The 13,688-nt window shown below is 38.6% G+C and overlaps 1 protein-coding gene and 5 non-coding genes across 6 annotated transcripts; 2 read left to right on the top strand and 4 right to left on the bottom strand.

Moving 5' to 3' along the window:
* The first annotated feature begins 481 nt into the window (after positions 1 to 481).
* On the top strand, positions 482 to 553 carry Trnaw-cca. The gene has a single exon. It is a non-coding gene; the product is annotated as a tRNA-Trp (tRNA).
* A 459-nt stretch (positions 554 to 1,012) lies between these two features.
* Trnam-cau lies at positions 1,013 to 1,085 on the bottom strand. Its single transcript has one exon. It is a non-coding gene; the product is annotated as a tRNA-Met (tRNA).
* Positions 1,086 to 3,307: 2,222 nt separating this feature from the next.
* LOC121590306 (heart- and neural crest derivatives-expressed protein 1) lies at positions 3,308 to 13,416 on the bottom strand. The gene is made up of 6 exons (XM_041909848.1): positions 13,024 to 13,416; positions 12,797 to 12,954; positions 8,275 to 8,712; positions 7,822 to 8,099; positions 7,567 to 7,719; positions 3,308 to 3,661 (listed from the first exon to the last, which is right to left on the bottom strand). The coding sequence occupies exons 2-6, from the start codon at positions 12,933 to 12,935 to the stop codon at positions 3,521 to 3,523; spliced, it is 1,149 nt and encodes a 382-aa protein (XP_041765782.1). The 5' UTR covers positions 12,936 to 12,954; positions 13,024 to 13,416; the 3' UTR covers positions 3,308 to 3,520.
* Positions 5,255 to 5,326, top strand: Trnaw-cca. The gene has a single exon. It is a non-coding gene; the product is annotated as a tRNA-Trp (tRNA).
* On the bottom strand, positions 6,511 to 6,583 carry Trnam-cau. The gene has a single exon. It is a non-coding gene; the product is annotated as a tRNA-Met (tRNA).
* Positions 10,916 to 10,986, bottom strand: Trnag-gcc. Its single transcript has one exon. It is a non-coding gene; the product is annotated as a tRNA-Gly (tRNA).
* Positions 13,417 to 13,688: the final 272 nt, after the last annotated feature.

Here is a 13,688-nt window from a genome sequence, read left to right as displayed (position 1 = left end):
TGCGCTTTGTTTTCTATGCTATGCTAAAACCGAATATTCAACGGTGTTATAACGTGAATTCACATAATACTTGGTGTAACGGTCATAAAGAGTTAGAACAATAACCATAGTATGTACAACTTTGCGAATACTAATTACACGGAACGTATGATCTGAGCGCTTCACTACGTCGTACTGCACATTGCTCATATTTGGTTTGCTAGTTTTTAATTTAGTTTTTAATTATTCTCATGCTAGTTAAGCCAAGGTTTATTATGTTAATTTTCTATGCCTTTTCTAGCATCGAGCTCAAACCTCGTTCTCTATTCATTGAAATTGTATTTTATGATTTATGAATGATTTGTTCGAATATAGTGGATAAGGCGAGTGAAAAAAGTGCTGTCAGAGAAGTGTAGAATAACAGTTGTAAGAATAATAGAATGTATGGAACACAAATTAACGTGTTAATTAAAATAATGCGTTGACGAGTGGGCAAGTATGGGACTCCGTGGCGCAACGGTAGCGCGTCTGACTCCAGATCAGAAGGTTGCGTGTTCAAATCACGTCGGGGTCAACTTTTTTGTTCTCATTTTGACGAAAGCAGCACTCATTTTAGTGTACGCTTAAGTTATCGAGGTCACTACAATTGTCCAACATAAAACATTTTGGAAATGGTGATACGTGAGTGCATGCGTCCAAAAATATGTTGCGTAGAAAAAGAATGAATGCCGGTTTACATTTCTCTCAAGGAATCCATCTAGTTATTGCATTATGTTGATGAGATGAAAACGTCATTCTATTTAAAATGCATTATTTTGAATGATACAGTTGGATGCTTTAGTCGTAATTTAAAATCATAAAAACTGGGATTTATTAGTGCATGTGCATTTTGTTTTATTTATTGTATTCTCAACCCTAATTGAACTTCCATTGTCTTCCATCTACTGAGTTAGAGTCTATTAATTGGCAAGATTGTGAAACGGTGAGGATGCTTGAAGGAGTTAAATAAAGCAGGTGAAATAAAAAAAGGATCTGCCCCGAGTGAGGATCGAACTCACGACCTTAAGATTATGAGACTTACGCGCTACCGACTGCGCTATCGAGGCTGTGTTGAAAGGGAGGTTCAAAATCATAGTGTTTCAAAACATCTATATTCTCTTGTTGAAGAACAACGTTCCACATCTGATAAACATAAAACGAATAGGAAAATTCATCCAAAATACGTAAACGAGTTGGATCTCGACATATTTTATATGCAGATGACTTTATAATTTTCCTCCCACCTCCTGATGAAAATTGCAGTAATATTCCTCAGATTATCGGTTACTTTCTATCCTCAAGGTGTCATAGACAAACTTTTTCAAATACTATCGCAATAAATGCACCGACATTTGTTTTTGCTATTTCTATTTCTATTTCTAATCCTAATTATTTGTTCTAATGAAGGCCCTATGCCGCTGTATTGAATGTGATACTCATCTTTGTCAAAATAAAATGCACTTAGCTTGAAAAAATAGGAAAACAATAAACAAAAGATAAACAATGAAACATGAACAATAAGTAATAGGCATGGAAAATATGATCAGTATAGGAAAATTTATAAAGAAATAATCCTGAATTGGTCGCGAGAAAGTAATAGAAATCGTGTTATATTGGTCTTTATGACAGCTCACTCTTCAAAATATACAGAATTTGTAGAGAACAAATGAAGAAAAGTATTGTATTAATATTTACTTGCAAAGTTTTTTACAATGAAATATTACTGCCAAATTTTGGTGTGAATGCATCGTATGCATCGTGTCTGTGATATGAATCGTTTGTTTACTATAGATAATTTTGCAATTGCATGTAACTTTGAGCATAATTCGATACAGCATTATTTCTTTTCGTGTAGAATACGAAATATTTCAATAAACAAAAAAATAAATTTTGTTTTGTTTTTTGGCGTCTATAACAACATTATGTAAATGTAAATGCGGCTATCATCAAGGTTGTCATTTTCGTCATTAACTATCATCATAAATTAGATCATTCTCAGTGGTATCAAGCATGTTAATTTCACCCGTGTATGTATTACTGTTCATTGGCATTAGTCATTTTTTATACTAAGATACGATATATTCCCGGTAGGTTTGCGTAGGTTTATAATTTTTACGATCACCTTCACTTCACTCATTTAGTCACCGGATCTTTAGTGCATTCAAAAAAAAAAACTTTAAGGATTTCTTCTTTTGGGTGAAAAAGAATTTAATCGGTGTTTTTAGGTAATGATGAATTTCACGACATATTCGAAAACACGACACACATACAAATAGCTCCACGATGTACTAAGTACTTCAAAAATATGTCTTTGTAATCCAAATTATATGCAGGAATAAGTGCAGAAGTCTTATTTATTTGATTTCGAGAATTTTAGTTGGTTTAGTATTGGTTTAGTTTAGTATGTTTTCTTTGAGAATGTATGGAAAAGCAGCGCTGTAGATGCTTTTGGACAAAACTTCTGTAAATTTAGCAGATGGCTACCAGTGCGTCCCAATCGAACGCATCACAATCCACCCCCAACACGCGATTGCCATTTATTGAACGGCTATCGGTCGATCGTGACAGTAGTGTGGCCGATGCGTGTTCTGTGATGGGACCGACGTACACACACACACACACACACACACACACACACACACACACACACACGCGCGTATGTTTTAGTGTGCGGGGGTATCCACGATCTGCAATCAAAATATTTACCATCCCCGCAAATGCCGGTCACGGAATCCCCAAACCTCGGCCCTAATGCCACCGAAGGAGTCTTTAGGGGGTTAATGTGGAAAAAAAGATCTTCTTTTACTTGTTCCGCATAAACCCCAGTGCTTCTTCGGTCGTGTGCGGTAGTGTAGAGAGAGAGAGGGCCATCTGGTTTTTTGTTCCAAGTTATCTCGAGCATTCGAGATTAAAATGTATCTAATATTAGCTTCTACAGCGGTGCATCCGGTGTGTGTGTACAACGCAGGAGTATATTTCCTGGTCATTTCTTTCGTCTATTAACTCTTTTCGGTACATTTCGATGTTAGAGTATGTCTTAAGTTTACACTCTTAAGTAAAATAAAAATCATTCTTTCGTTTACTGGTGAAGAAGGAAGAACACACATAGTTTTATTTGCGTAGCGTAATTTCAGTTGAATATTTAATAAACCTAGAATGGCACAGCCTCCCGTATTTTGAACGCGTCGATCAGTCGAAAGCAGTGGAGAAACGATACGAAATAATAGGATCTGTACATGGTGCTACCATAGCCAAGGGGCAAAGCGGACGCGAGTGGTAGTGCCTGTTCTTTTTACTTTCTACAATGATTAGTGTATTCATGTCTTGTTTCCTTCCTACACTGAACACAGTATCGCCAGCCTAAATGTGGGTATATTTGGAATATTTTTTGTGCTGCTGTTTGTCTGATAATAGGCGCCTGTGCGTGCTAATTTGTCGTGATGCTTCGACGTCTATTCGGTTTCATCTTTGGCATCGGGGTTCCTCGTAACGGCGTGCATCTTTATTTGATCGTGGTTTTCGTTTCCAATGCCCAAACGTGCTGTGGCCATCCAGTACGTCCTTTGATTTTGCGCCCTTCTGTCACCGATGGGCTCGGGTTGGTCGCTGTCGTAGAGGTGGCGGTTCCATTGGCGGTAAAGTTCTATGTAGAGCAAGGAAAGAAGGATGGATAACGTAAGGATTGAATCGTTTTGTAGCACAATTAGTGTGATTGTCAACGAAAGTAAATATGCGGCATTTCAAAGTAAAGTGGTAAAGTGCTGAGCAACCACCGAATCGTGTGGGGCACAGAACTAATCGATAATGCAACAAGCAAGAAGAGCTAATGGAAACCAGCTAGTGACACACTATGAGCTGTGAAATATTTTTTTCTCACGAACATGTTTCCTATTGCTGGTGGCAGACCGCTGGCTCGGTGCAAAGGATGCCTTAACCCACAACCAAGATCCATTTCTGTTTTTCGTGTTTCAATCACTATCGGGAAAATTACTTTCTACTTGAGATCGTAATGTTCCTAGTCGGGTGTGTTAGTGATTCGGTTTACGTACAATTAGCATGGCGCTATGTGAAGGAGGGAATCCTTTATGTTTGCTTATCTATTGAAAAAAATAATAAATTAATCATTTCAATCTACACTGAAAGATCCGGGGCGGAGGATAACGTTTGATCGTGGAACGGGCGTCTCATCATTCGAGAGTGATGTCACACGGTCTTTATATCGTGGAAGGGGAGAGATTAAGAGTGAAGTAATCGTAATTTGTTTTATGGAAACCTCAAGTGCAGTTTTATCGTTGTCAAGTGCCGACTCCAGCTAAAAGAGAGCCGTGGGAAGACGGAAGGGTTTTGCCTGCAAGACGCCCCCAAGCGTACAGTTTTGACTGGCCTTCTTCCCGGACACTTGAATTATGAAAGGAGTCTTTTAATGTACACGAAGTGTAATGTAGCGGCAAAAGCATACTATGGTTGACGTGTTGTGGTGGTTGGGCGGGTTGTTTCCAAGCGCTGAGTGATTGTTGGCGTTGCCTTTCCCTGAACACTTGAGCGTTTACTTCCGTCAGGAAGTGCATTTTTATCTTTTGAAGATGGGTTTGTTAGTGATATGATACGGAAGGAAGCAGCATTTAGGAGGGAAGCATGTCAATGCAGTGAGTTATTTATAGAAGCATTATGCACTTTAAAATGGTTTTCCAGTTCTATTCGAGCAGATACTTTTTATTTGATTCTGCAGGGACGGGAGACAAATAATTACGATAGGTAATTTATTCCATATTGCTACCCATACTGGCACTGATTTTTATTGCAGTAAAAAACTAGGACATTGTTGAGAATAGCCAGGAATTCAGTAAGCGCCCAATTATAAACGAATGTGACAAATTATCGAGCGCATTCCCCTTTTTTCAACGAGTCACCAAGCAAAGTGCATCGGAATGTGAATAATGTTTGGGAAGTAGAAAAACAGGATAACAAGGGGCGTCGTCGTGGCGCGCGACTGGTGTTAGTAGGATTGGTACTGATTGATGAAAAAGAGGCGTCAAATATTTGAACCTCTCTACTAATCAGTGTTGTGTGGGTCCTAGAAAAAAGGCAGTGACACAGGAGAAAAGCATGCGCAAAACGAAAAATATGCCAAAAATAGAAAAGGGGCGTTTCTTGCAAGATTGTCTAAAAAATCTGCATGTACTATAGAAACAGTGCTGGGGCTATATATAGGTATTTGGAGTGAAGGAGAGAAGAAGACTCCGTGGCGCAACGGTAGCGCGTCTGACTCCAGATCAGAAGGTTGCGTGTTCAAATCACGTCGGGGTCATGTTGTTAAGAATGATGAAGAAAGGTGTTTTCATTTTGCTTGCAGTAATATTTTTTATAGATATGATGCAAATTTTCTGAAATTTTCTCACAATGCAATATAAACTTGTTGTAACATTATCACAGCAACATATTATTTAATCATTGAAATAGTGACTTCGATTTGTTCTTGTGTAAAACAATCAACAAATCAAAGAATCAATCAAGGCAAATCAAGAGAGTATTTACATTTGATTTCTGTTTGTATTGTTCCTCTTTTCTTGAAGAAATAATTGTTTGTAGTTCTTTGGCTACTTAGAGTAATGCAAAAAAATGTCAATACGTCAAAAAGCAACTGTGTTTAGATATATTTATATCAGAATATAATATGTCTTTTATTATATCACAAAATGTAAGGAATACACCTACTAAATAACAGTACTTAAATAGACTATATGGACAGTCGTTTTTCTCCTTTTGCGGAAAATCTGGAGAAAATAGATAAAACCAGTGAATGTTTGAATGACTGGTGACTTATTACAGAAAAAAATCAAATTTAGAGTCGTACCATAACTATAAAGAGTCTTTGAAAAATGGGGTTTTTGTACTAGCGCATGCATTTAAAAATCTAATTAAAAAAGTTAAAAATTTTAAATATGAAATATATTGTAGGAAACGATTTTTTGTTTTAAAAACTTTTTTAGGTTTTAAAAGTTTTATAAGGATAATTATCAAACATGTATTATTTAAATATAAAAAAATAACGTTTTTATGTAATATATGTTTTGAAAACCAAAGAAAGTATGTAAACAGACAAAAAAAAATTGTCTGAGAGCCTTATCAATTTAGTGAAAAACGGCTCAAAACTGATCCGATCAAATAAAAGCGACACAAAAACCTCAATAATTATTTTTGCAGAATCCAATTTTTTGCTATTATTAAATCATAGTTAAGTTAATCATAACCTGATTTTTTTCCTCCCACCACCCACTTCACCATCGATGTTCTCTTAGATCGCTCGAAAGGCGTCCGTAAATGTTTTGGTTATTTGTTTATTATCTCGACATCTATTGTAATTTGGACATCTATATTTGTAATTTCTTTACATTGTTTCAACAACAATTTTGGGCAAAATAATGTAACGCAGGATATGGATATGATTAATTGACGGAAATGAAATAGTAGAGAAAAAAAGCAAAAGGAATCTGCCCCGAGTGAGGATCGAACTCACGACCTTAAGATTATGAGACTTACGCGCTACCGACTGCGCTATCGAGGCTTGTTGTAGGAGGAGGGTTAATTCGGGTTGAGTCGGTGACCCACCTCCCTTTCAATAACATCGAGGCCAAGCATTTATGTATCAAGAATGCTTTTCTTGCTCTTGAGTTGTCTAGTGATTTTCCCACACACTTCCTTTATGGCAAAAACTCCTTTACAGCCTACTGTAATTGGTATTGGATGCTCTGTAATGGAGTTAATATGTTGCACAATTGTAAAGTCAAGTGTCAGCTCTACCACCAATGTTTCCCATCATCACTGGTACGCACGTGTACGCACTGCAACATCCTTGGGCGGGATTGTATGCTGCAAATGAGGGTTTAGGAAAATGAATATCATCGTTGGAAAAGGGGAAAACCGGGATATGGCTCTAGCAGATCCCTTTTTCGTTATAATCCTCGAGCAATAGAGCCGCAAGTCAATGGGATTGTATGCTTACGAGAGTTGAGGTTACGATAAACAATTAACAAGCGCAGAAACATTTCGGTGGGTAGAGTTATAATGTTCAGGGGAGGTATGCAATGCTTCGGTGGTAACGATAACTCAATTATTCGCTATTAGAGGGCCACTTTGCGGTATTAAATTGTATCTCCGGGAGGTAATGAAATATTGGATTTTTTCACACCCTTCAATTGTATAGCTAAGCTAAGCCAAACAAAACTCACACCGTGATGGCGTGAAAACCAGACGACACAACTCTGTCCGGATTTGGCTGGTTACAAAATGCGTAATTCACTGCATGGTGGGCAAAGTTGGAACAATATCCTGGGACATACTGGACGATTGGAGGGAATGTAACAAAAAGTAAAAACCAGACCCACTCAATAAAGATAATGATTCGATTTAGGAAATTTTCCTAACACTATGCGGGGTTGCTCCTCTTTCGCTAGCATTCGTTTATGGGTCTTTCGTCATCTGATCGTACGGTTCGGCCGACATTAATGCTGTGGCTTGCTTGTGGCGTCAAATGGTTTCACTACTTACTTGCATTAGTGACTTCTGGGCACGGCGTTCGGCATTAATTTTGCGGGACGAGGGAACCAGCTCTGCGCGGAAGTCACACGACGGGTCCTGGTTTCCGTTCACGACTGCCAGCAGATGAGCGATGTAAGAAATGGCCAGTCGGAGTGTTTTAATCTGGAAAGCAGAACAACAAAATTGTATAAAATTTGCTTTCGTCGGAGCTACGTCGCCAAATGAAAAGATATTTGGTCGATAGTTGAAGGTTTATAGTCTTACCTTGGACAGTTTTGTATCATTGGGAACGTTTGGAATACGATCCCGCAGCGAGGTGTAAGCCGAGTTAATGCTCTGTGTTCTACGCCGCTCTTTCTTGTTGGCCGTATTACGTCGCTTGACCACGCGCACTACCGGTACACCGTTGCCAGATAGTACTCCGGAAGAGGACGGTGCCATGTGCAGATGTGACTGTTGTTCATTTCCTGCAGTGCCGGAAACGGGGTCAACCGATCCACCAGTTGCACCACCATAGTATCCTTCGTCTGGGACGTACATTGCTGGAGAAAAGGCACGAGGAGAAACTTTTACTTCTTTTCTGTGTAACTATTGCTAGTGGTGTTACAGATGGGGCCAAAGGGACAGAAAAAAAGATGCACAGACATGTTGCATACTTCTACACAAACTTGCCACTTTGGGTTGGCTAAATTGTCGTACTGCAGTTTATTCACCTACCGGCGTTACTCTTTTCATAAACAATCGACGAACAGTAAACGGACGAAGGTATTTGTTGATGGTGGTGCTGTTCGTGCGATTGATGACGATGGGAGTGATGGTAACCACCCGTGGGGTGAGTATGACCAGCTCCACCGTATGGTGACGAAGATGCCGACACGGATGAGGACGTAGAAGAAGCTGAGGACAGCGACGATGTCGACAAGGACGATTGGTCGGGCAGTTGGTGGTGGTGGGATGAGAGGTTGCGAACAGTACCCACCACGATCGAACCGTTTCCACAGGCACCATTGATCACCGTTGAAGGTGAGTATCGATCTCGATTCAGCTCTGGGTGAGATTCACTTGAACTACACGGCGAGCCCCAGTATCCTTCCTCTTCCATCATGATCACACCACCTCCTCCGGCTCCTCCACTGGTCACCTGAGCTCCTGTCACTTTGGGAATAGATGTAAACAAAAATAACGGTGAGTATACGGCACTGTGCAGAAGAAGCGACAAAGAAAACTTCTTGCCACCCACGTGAGTCGGGCCATGGACTCGATCGTCCATCGGGAGGGAGCTAGCAAGAGGCTACGCATACATACATGCAAACCCCTGAATATACCATTTTCCAGTAGTAAATGATTCAACAATAATAAACAAAGTACGTATCGAAGGTAATTCCATTGCCGAAAAAAACCAGCTTACGTACGACGTATCACCACCATTTACTGTGACCTCATGGCGCACGATCCCTGTAGCAGGAAAATATAAAACTGTACCGGCGGATGAGGTTTGAACACACGGAGGAGAACTACTCGTGTATCGTATCTTAATGATTTGTTTATCGAAGAAAAAGTGATACAGTTGCGGTACGGATTGGGTCGGTGGTTCAGTACACGTAGAGAAGGGACTTTTGTGAAACCAACCCTAGACTTTACCCTCGCGATCGAGTAGCAGTGAAGAAGAGATTATGTTTTTTTAGAAACTACTTGAGAAAAAAGAGAAAACGGTAAAGGACGGAAAACCGATATCCATCCCGGTGTGCCGACTGGGGATCATTTCGAGAGGGAAAACCTAGCTGGTACGACGTTCGGGGTCAAGTCCATAAATCCAGTAGTCGGTGTTTATATTTGCAGGAACTGTGCGTCTTCACTGCAGCACGAACACGCGCCGGTTGAAAAAACGGGGAAAAAGAAAGACTATTTACATCTCGACAAAGAAAGGCGCAAGAGGAAGTGTAAAATTGCACGCGTGAATGGAGAAAGGATTGATCCTTGGGAATGACAAGTGAATGTCTCCGGTTTCCGGTGAACGTGGAAATCAGTGAGCTCTGGACGCAATGCTATTCGATATCCTTTCGGAATGAATGTACCAAAAACCTTCTGCTCGATGTCATCGGCGTGAAAGTGTGCTTAGCACATCATTTGACTGGTGCATTTTGTGTCGGGCATGTTTTGTAAATTGTTGTTTATTTTACGCAATCTCTTCCCGGTCGATTAGACCCTGGAGTATGATTAACGAGACAAAAGTTCCTTTTTGACTAAATTCTGATGCCAGGATATTAGCGCTTGAGAAACTTTGCTGCTTGACTATGACATAGTGACTTAGAAATCCTGAAGTATCCGTTTGCAGTTTGTACCTCAATAAGCATAGAATGGAAAGTGAACAGTTCACTTCATGCATACAATTTATGTTTGAATCGCTAAAGATACACCGTATACCGTATTTAAGCGTGTATAATGACCTCCTGTTAGGTCGAAAATGACCAAAATCAGATTAAGGGAGTCGTTAAACATAATTAGTAACTTTTCGTTTACACCTGAGACATTACATTCAATTAATTAAATTATATTATTCTTTTAATATTTACACCTTTGAAAAAGCTACAAAATAATGTTAACATCCCAGCTGTGATTTATACTTCATGCTCATAATCTTATTCTTGAAAATTTGCTCAAATGCAGTTTCACCGTCCTTTAAATATGATTGCAATTCTAAAATCTCATATTTCAAATGCCTACAATTAAAGTTAACTTTGTTCTTTATTATACTTTCCAAAATAATACTATTAGAAGAAGTAATATGGCCTATACTTCTTACAAGCTGATAATTATAAAATATTATGTAACTTCTAAAGTTGCAAAAACTGCATTTTGGATTTTTGCTTCATAATAAGTCATTCTAGAATGTGTAGTATTGGGGAAAACATGAATTTACTAAACTCTATGATTTATACCATGCTGAAGACAAACATTTTATTTATTTTTAGTTTCCTTGTTATTGTTTTTCCCATAACTTTCACAAAAAATTAATAATTAAAGTAAAAAAAGGCTTCATTTTGAAGGTCATTAAATAACCTTTCTTAAACAATATTAGCTTTCAAAATCAAACCAGTACGTTTTGAAATATTGTAGTTGAAAGATGCTCCTTTCATTTGCCTAAATATGATGGATTTGAAACATTTGCGAAGTTTGGCCTTTTTTCCTTTCAATCCACAGGGCTTAGAAGCCTCAATTTTTGTCTTTCATAATGTAATGGTATCTACTTTAAAGCAAAAATACTGCCGGCATTGAAATCTATAAAAAAATTAAAGAAAATGATGTTCATCCCGGTCCATTTCCACTGCCGCCAATAGTTGAAGAAAAAAAGTAAAGATGCATCGGCCGGGAATCGAACCCGGGCCGCCCGCGTGGCAGGCGAGCATTCTACCACTGAACCACCGATGCTTCGTGCGAGGAGGGCACTAGGCCAGCTATAGAAACCTTTCACTCGTTTTCTTAAGCTTTACAAATGTGAATCTATTATCATTGTTGATAGTTTCGTACCCTTGCAATATAGTACTGCGTATTCAAATTAAATTCCAATTAACTTAAAAATTACGAACTTCCTCTTCTTTGGTGAAGTTGCATAACAGTCGATTGGTGATTACAAAACATTATTAACACACGCTTGTACTGTACTGGCTCCTCTATCTAAACTGTGGCAGGCACGTGGTAAATCTCATCATAAACACTGCGCCATCATTCACACGTCCTAAAAATGCTTCTCAAAATTACCAAACGATTAGTCAGTGCGGCGGGCAATAATTATCGTATCTTGTTCGTGTCACATGCGTGCGTGTGAAACTGTTCAAAGGTAAACGGTGAATTGATGGCTTATTGACGGAGCGTCGGATTCGGTTACCTTTAGAAGTAATCAAACTGATATCGTTAAACTAGCACTCTAAATGTACAAAAAATACACACAAACTTCACAGGAGCGAGAGGAAAATAGGATTTCAGGATTGTATAAGTAAACTGTGAAAGACATGGTTTCGAAAAGAGATGTTTGTATTGTGCAGGGAATCATGCCTTCTTTTTTCACTTTTTCAATCGGATAGAGTGTCGGTAGCTTGAGAAAACATGGTTGGAAAGACCTTGGCTTATCGGACGTCGCTCGGTTTATGATGGTAATTGAGCTAATTTTAGAGTAATAGGTACTAGTCGTTGCCCATAAGGTGTGTTGTTGTTGGAAGTTTTATTTGTTGTTGTTTATTTTCCAGTTTCGTTTATTTCATTTTGTTTGTTTCTACAAGACACATTTTTCAGTAGTAAATTAACCTTTTCGAGGAGTTTAAGAATGTTCATGTGTGAGAAATATAGTTTTATAAATTGTAGGAAATTATTCAAACCGTGAGAGAACCGTGTAGAATCTATATGAAATTTAGCAAAACACATGTTTGAGCACTAGTTCTGTAGATATTGTGTGCCTTTTGTAACGATTTCAATTATGAAATCCATGTTAAAGTTGTTACCTTACCACGGTTTTCACCAACATCAAATTAGTTTGCAACTAATATAGAAGATTAAGCAATAAATAAGAAGAAAGGAATGATTTCGGGTTCCTCCAAGTACCGTCTTCCCATTAATGGTAAGTTCCAGGTCCTTTTTTATTTATAATACCTGGATAAATACTTTTGTGGTACAGTAGGTGACCACTAACTGGATGTGTTTTAACTGGAGTGCTATGTAACTGGAGGTTCGCTAACTCTCAGTTAAAGAGATTCTCAGTTAAAGAACACTTAACGTCAAAACATGGAACATCCGGAATCTCATTAAGAGAAATTTGTCGCAAATGTGCATTTTTCACACAAATTTAGGGTCTTTTGCCTACGTTTGCTATTAATGTATGCTATCACACGAATTACTATACTTTATATCAACATAACTGAAAATTCATCTACTGTATTACACAAAACTGAACTGCTGTAGAGGAACAAAGAGCCAGGTATATCTCTTATGGCAGTCTTAACAACCAAAGCTCACGTTAAACAAGGTAATGATCATATGGATGGTTTGGACCGGTAATTTAAAGTGGATATGAAAACACAAACAGAAAAAGAGTATTCAGTTTATAAAATACTCCACTACTTAATGAATGTGTTATGTTTTCTAAAAAAGTCTAGCTCCTGAACTCTGCTGAACTTGCTTATTGGATGTTTAGCGACAGGTATAAACTACATTTAAAAAAAGCACACAAATTCTTCTTTTTACTAACCTGTATTTTGGGAATCTGCGGGATAGAGCTGCGTATAGTAAGTTCCGCCAGATTCATAATACGGATCTGGATCGCAAACTCTGTGACACAGATCGCCATCTGACGATGCAGTTTCATAACTGGACATTTTGTTATACATTTGAATAAACACGCACGATCTACACAGAATGTACAAGAATGTATTTTCCAATAGAATTTGAACTGATTTTTGCTGGTAAAATATATACTTTCTGACGTTGACAAACTTTTCAATATAAATTTTCACTTTCTTTTCTTTGTTGCAGTAACAATTAAACAAAGCTACCGTTTACACTGCGTATAGGGGAGTTTCATAAACACTCGTTTGTTGGTGTAAAGATCCTTTCCGTTCCGTTTATGTTTCACACGCGCGCACGGTTTAAATTCTAGCTGACGACTAACTTCCATCCGCACCGATGCATCAACGTTCTGTAATTTTCCTCGAGCTTTGCGCTCATGCAGCTCTCTGATTGGTTGAATATCTCAACTCTTCTGTGCGGTGGAAAACTAGGGATGCTGTCGAGTTTTCACCGCTGCTTTGTCTGTTCAACTTGCGGCTCTTTCTCAGGCCCATCATGCACAAGGATGGGACAGGTTTTGTTATTTACCTCAAGTTGTACTGCCTAGAAGTGATCTGTTTATTTTTGCTTTTTATCATAGCCCAACTGGAGACAGAAAATATTTTCCTTTGTTCGCTTGAATTTGCGCAACCAAGAGTGTCGTGTGCTGCTGTAGCCACGCCCCTTTGTTGCGGAATGAAGGCGACAGTGCAGAACAACGGGATATTGTGTGATGCATTTTCCATGTATAAACGTCACATTTTCAAATATACTTTTTATCTCCCTTACTCTCCCGATCTTCCTCTCGTGTTGGA

Source organism: Anopheles merus, chromosome 2R, assembly GCF_017562075.2.
Source record: "Anopheles merus strain MAF chromosome 2R, AmerM5.1, whole genome shotgun sequence".
Classification (NCBI taxonomy): Eukaryota; Metazoa; Arthropoda; class Insecta; order Diptera; family Culicidae; genus Anopheles; species Anopheles merus.
Note: the sequence above shows the minus strand (reverse complement) of the source record. Positions and strands in the feature narration are given on the sequence as shown.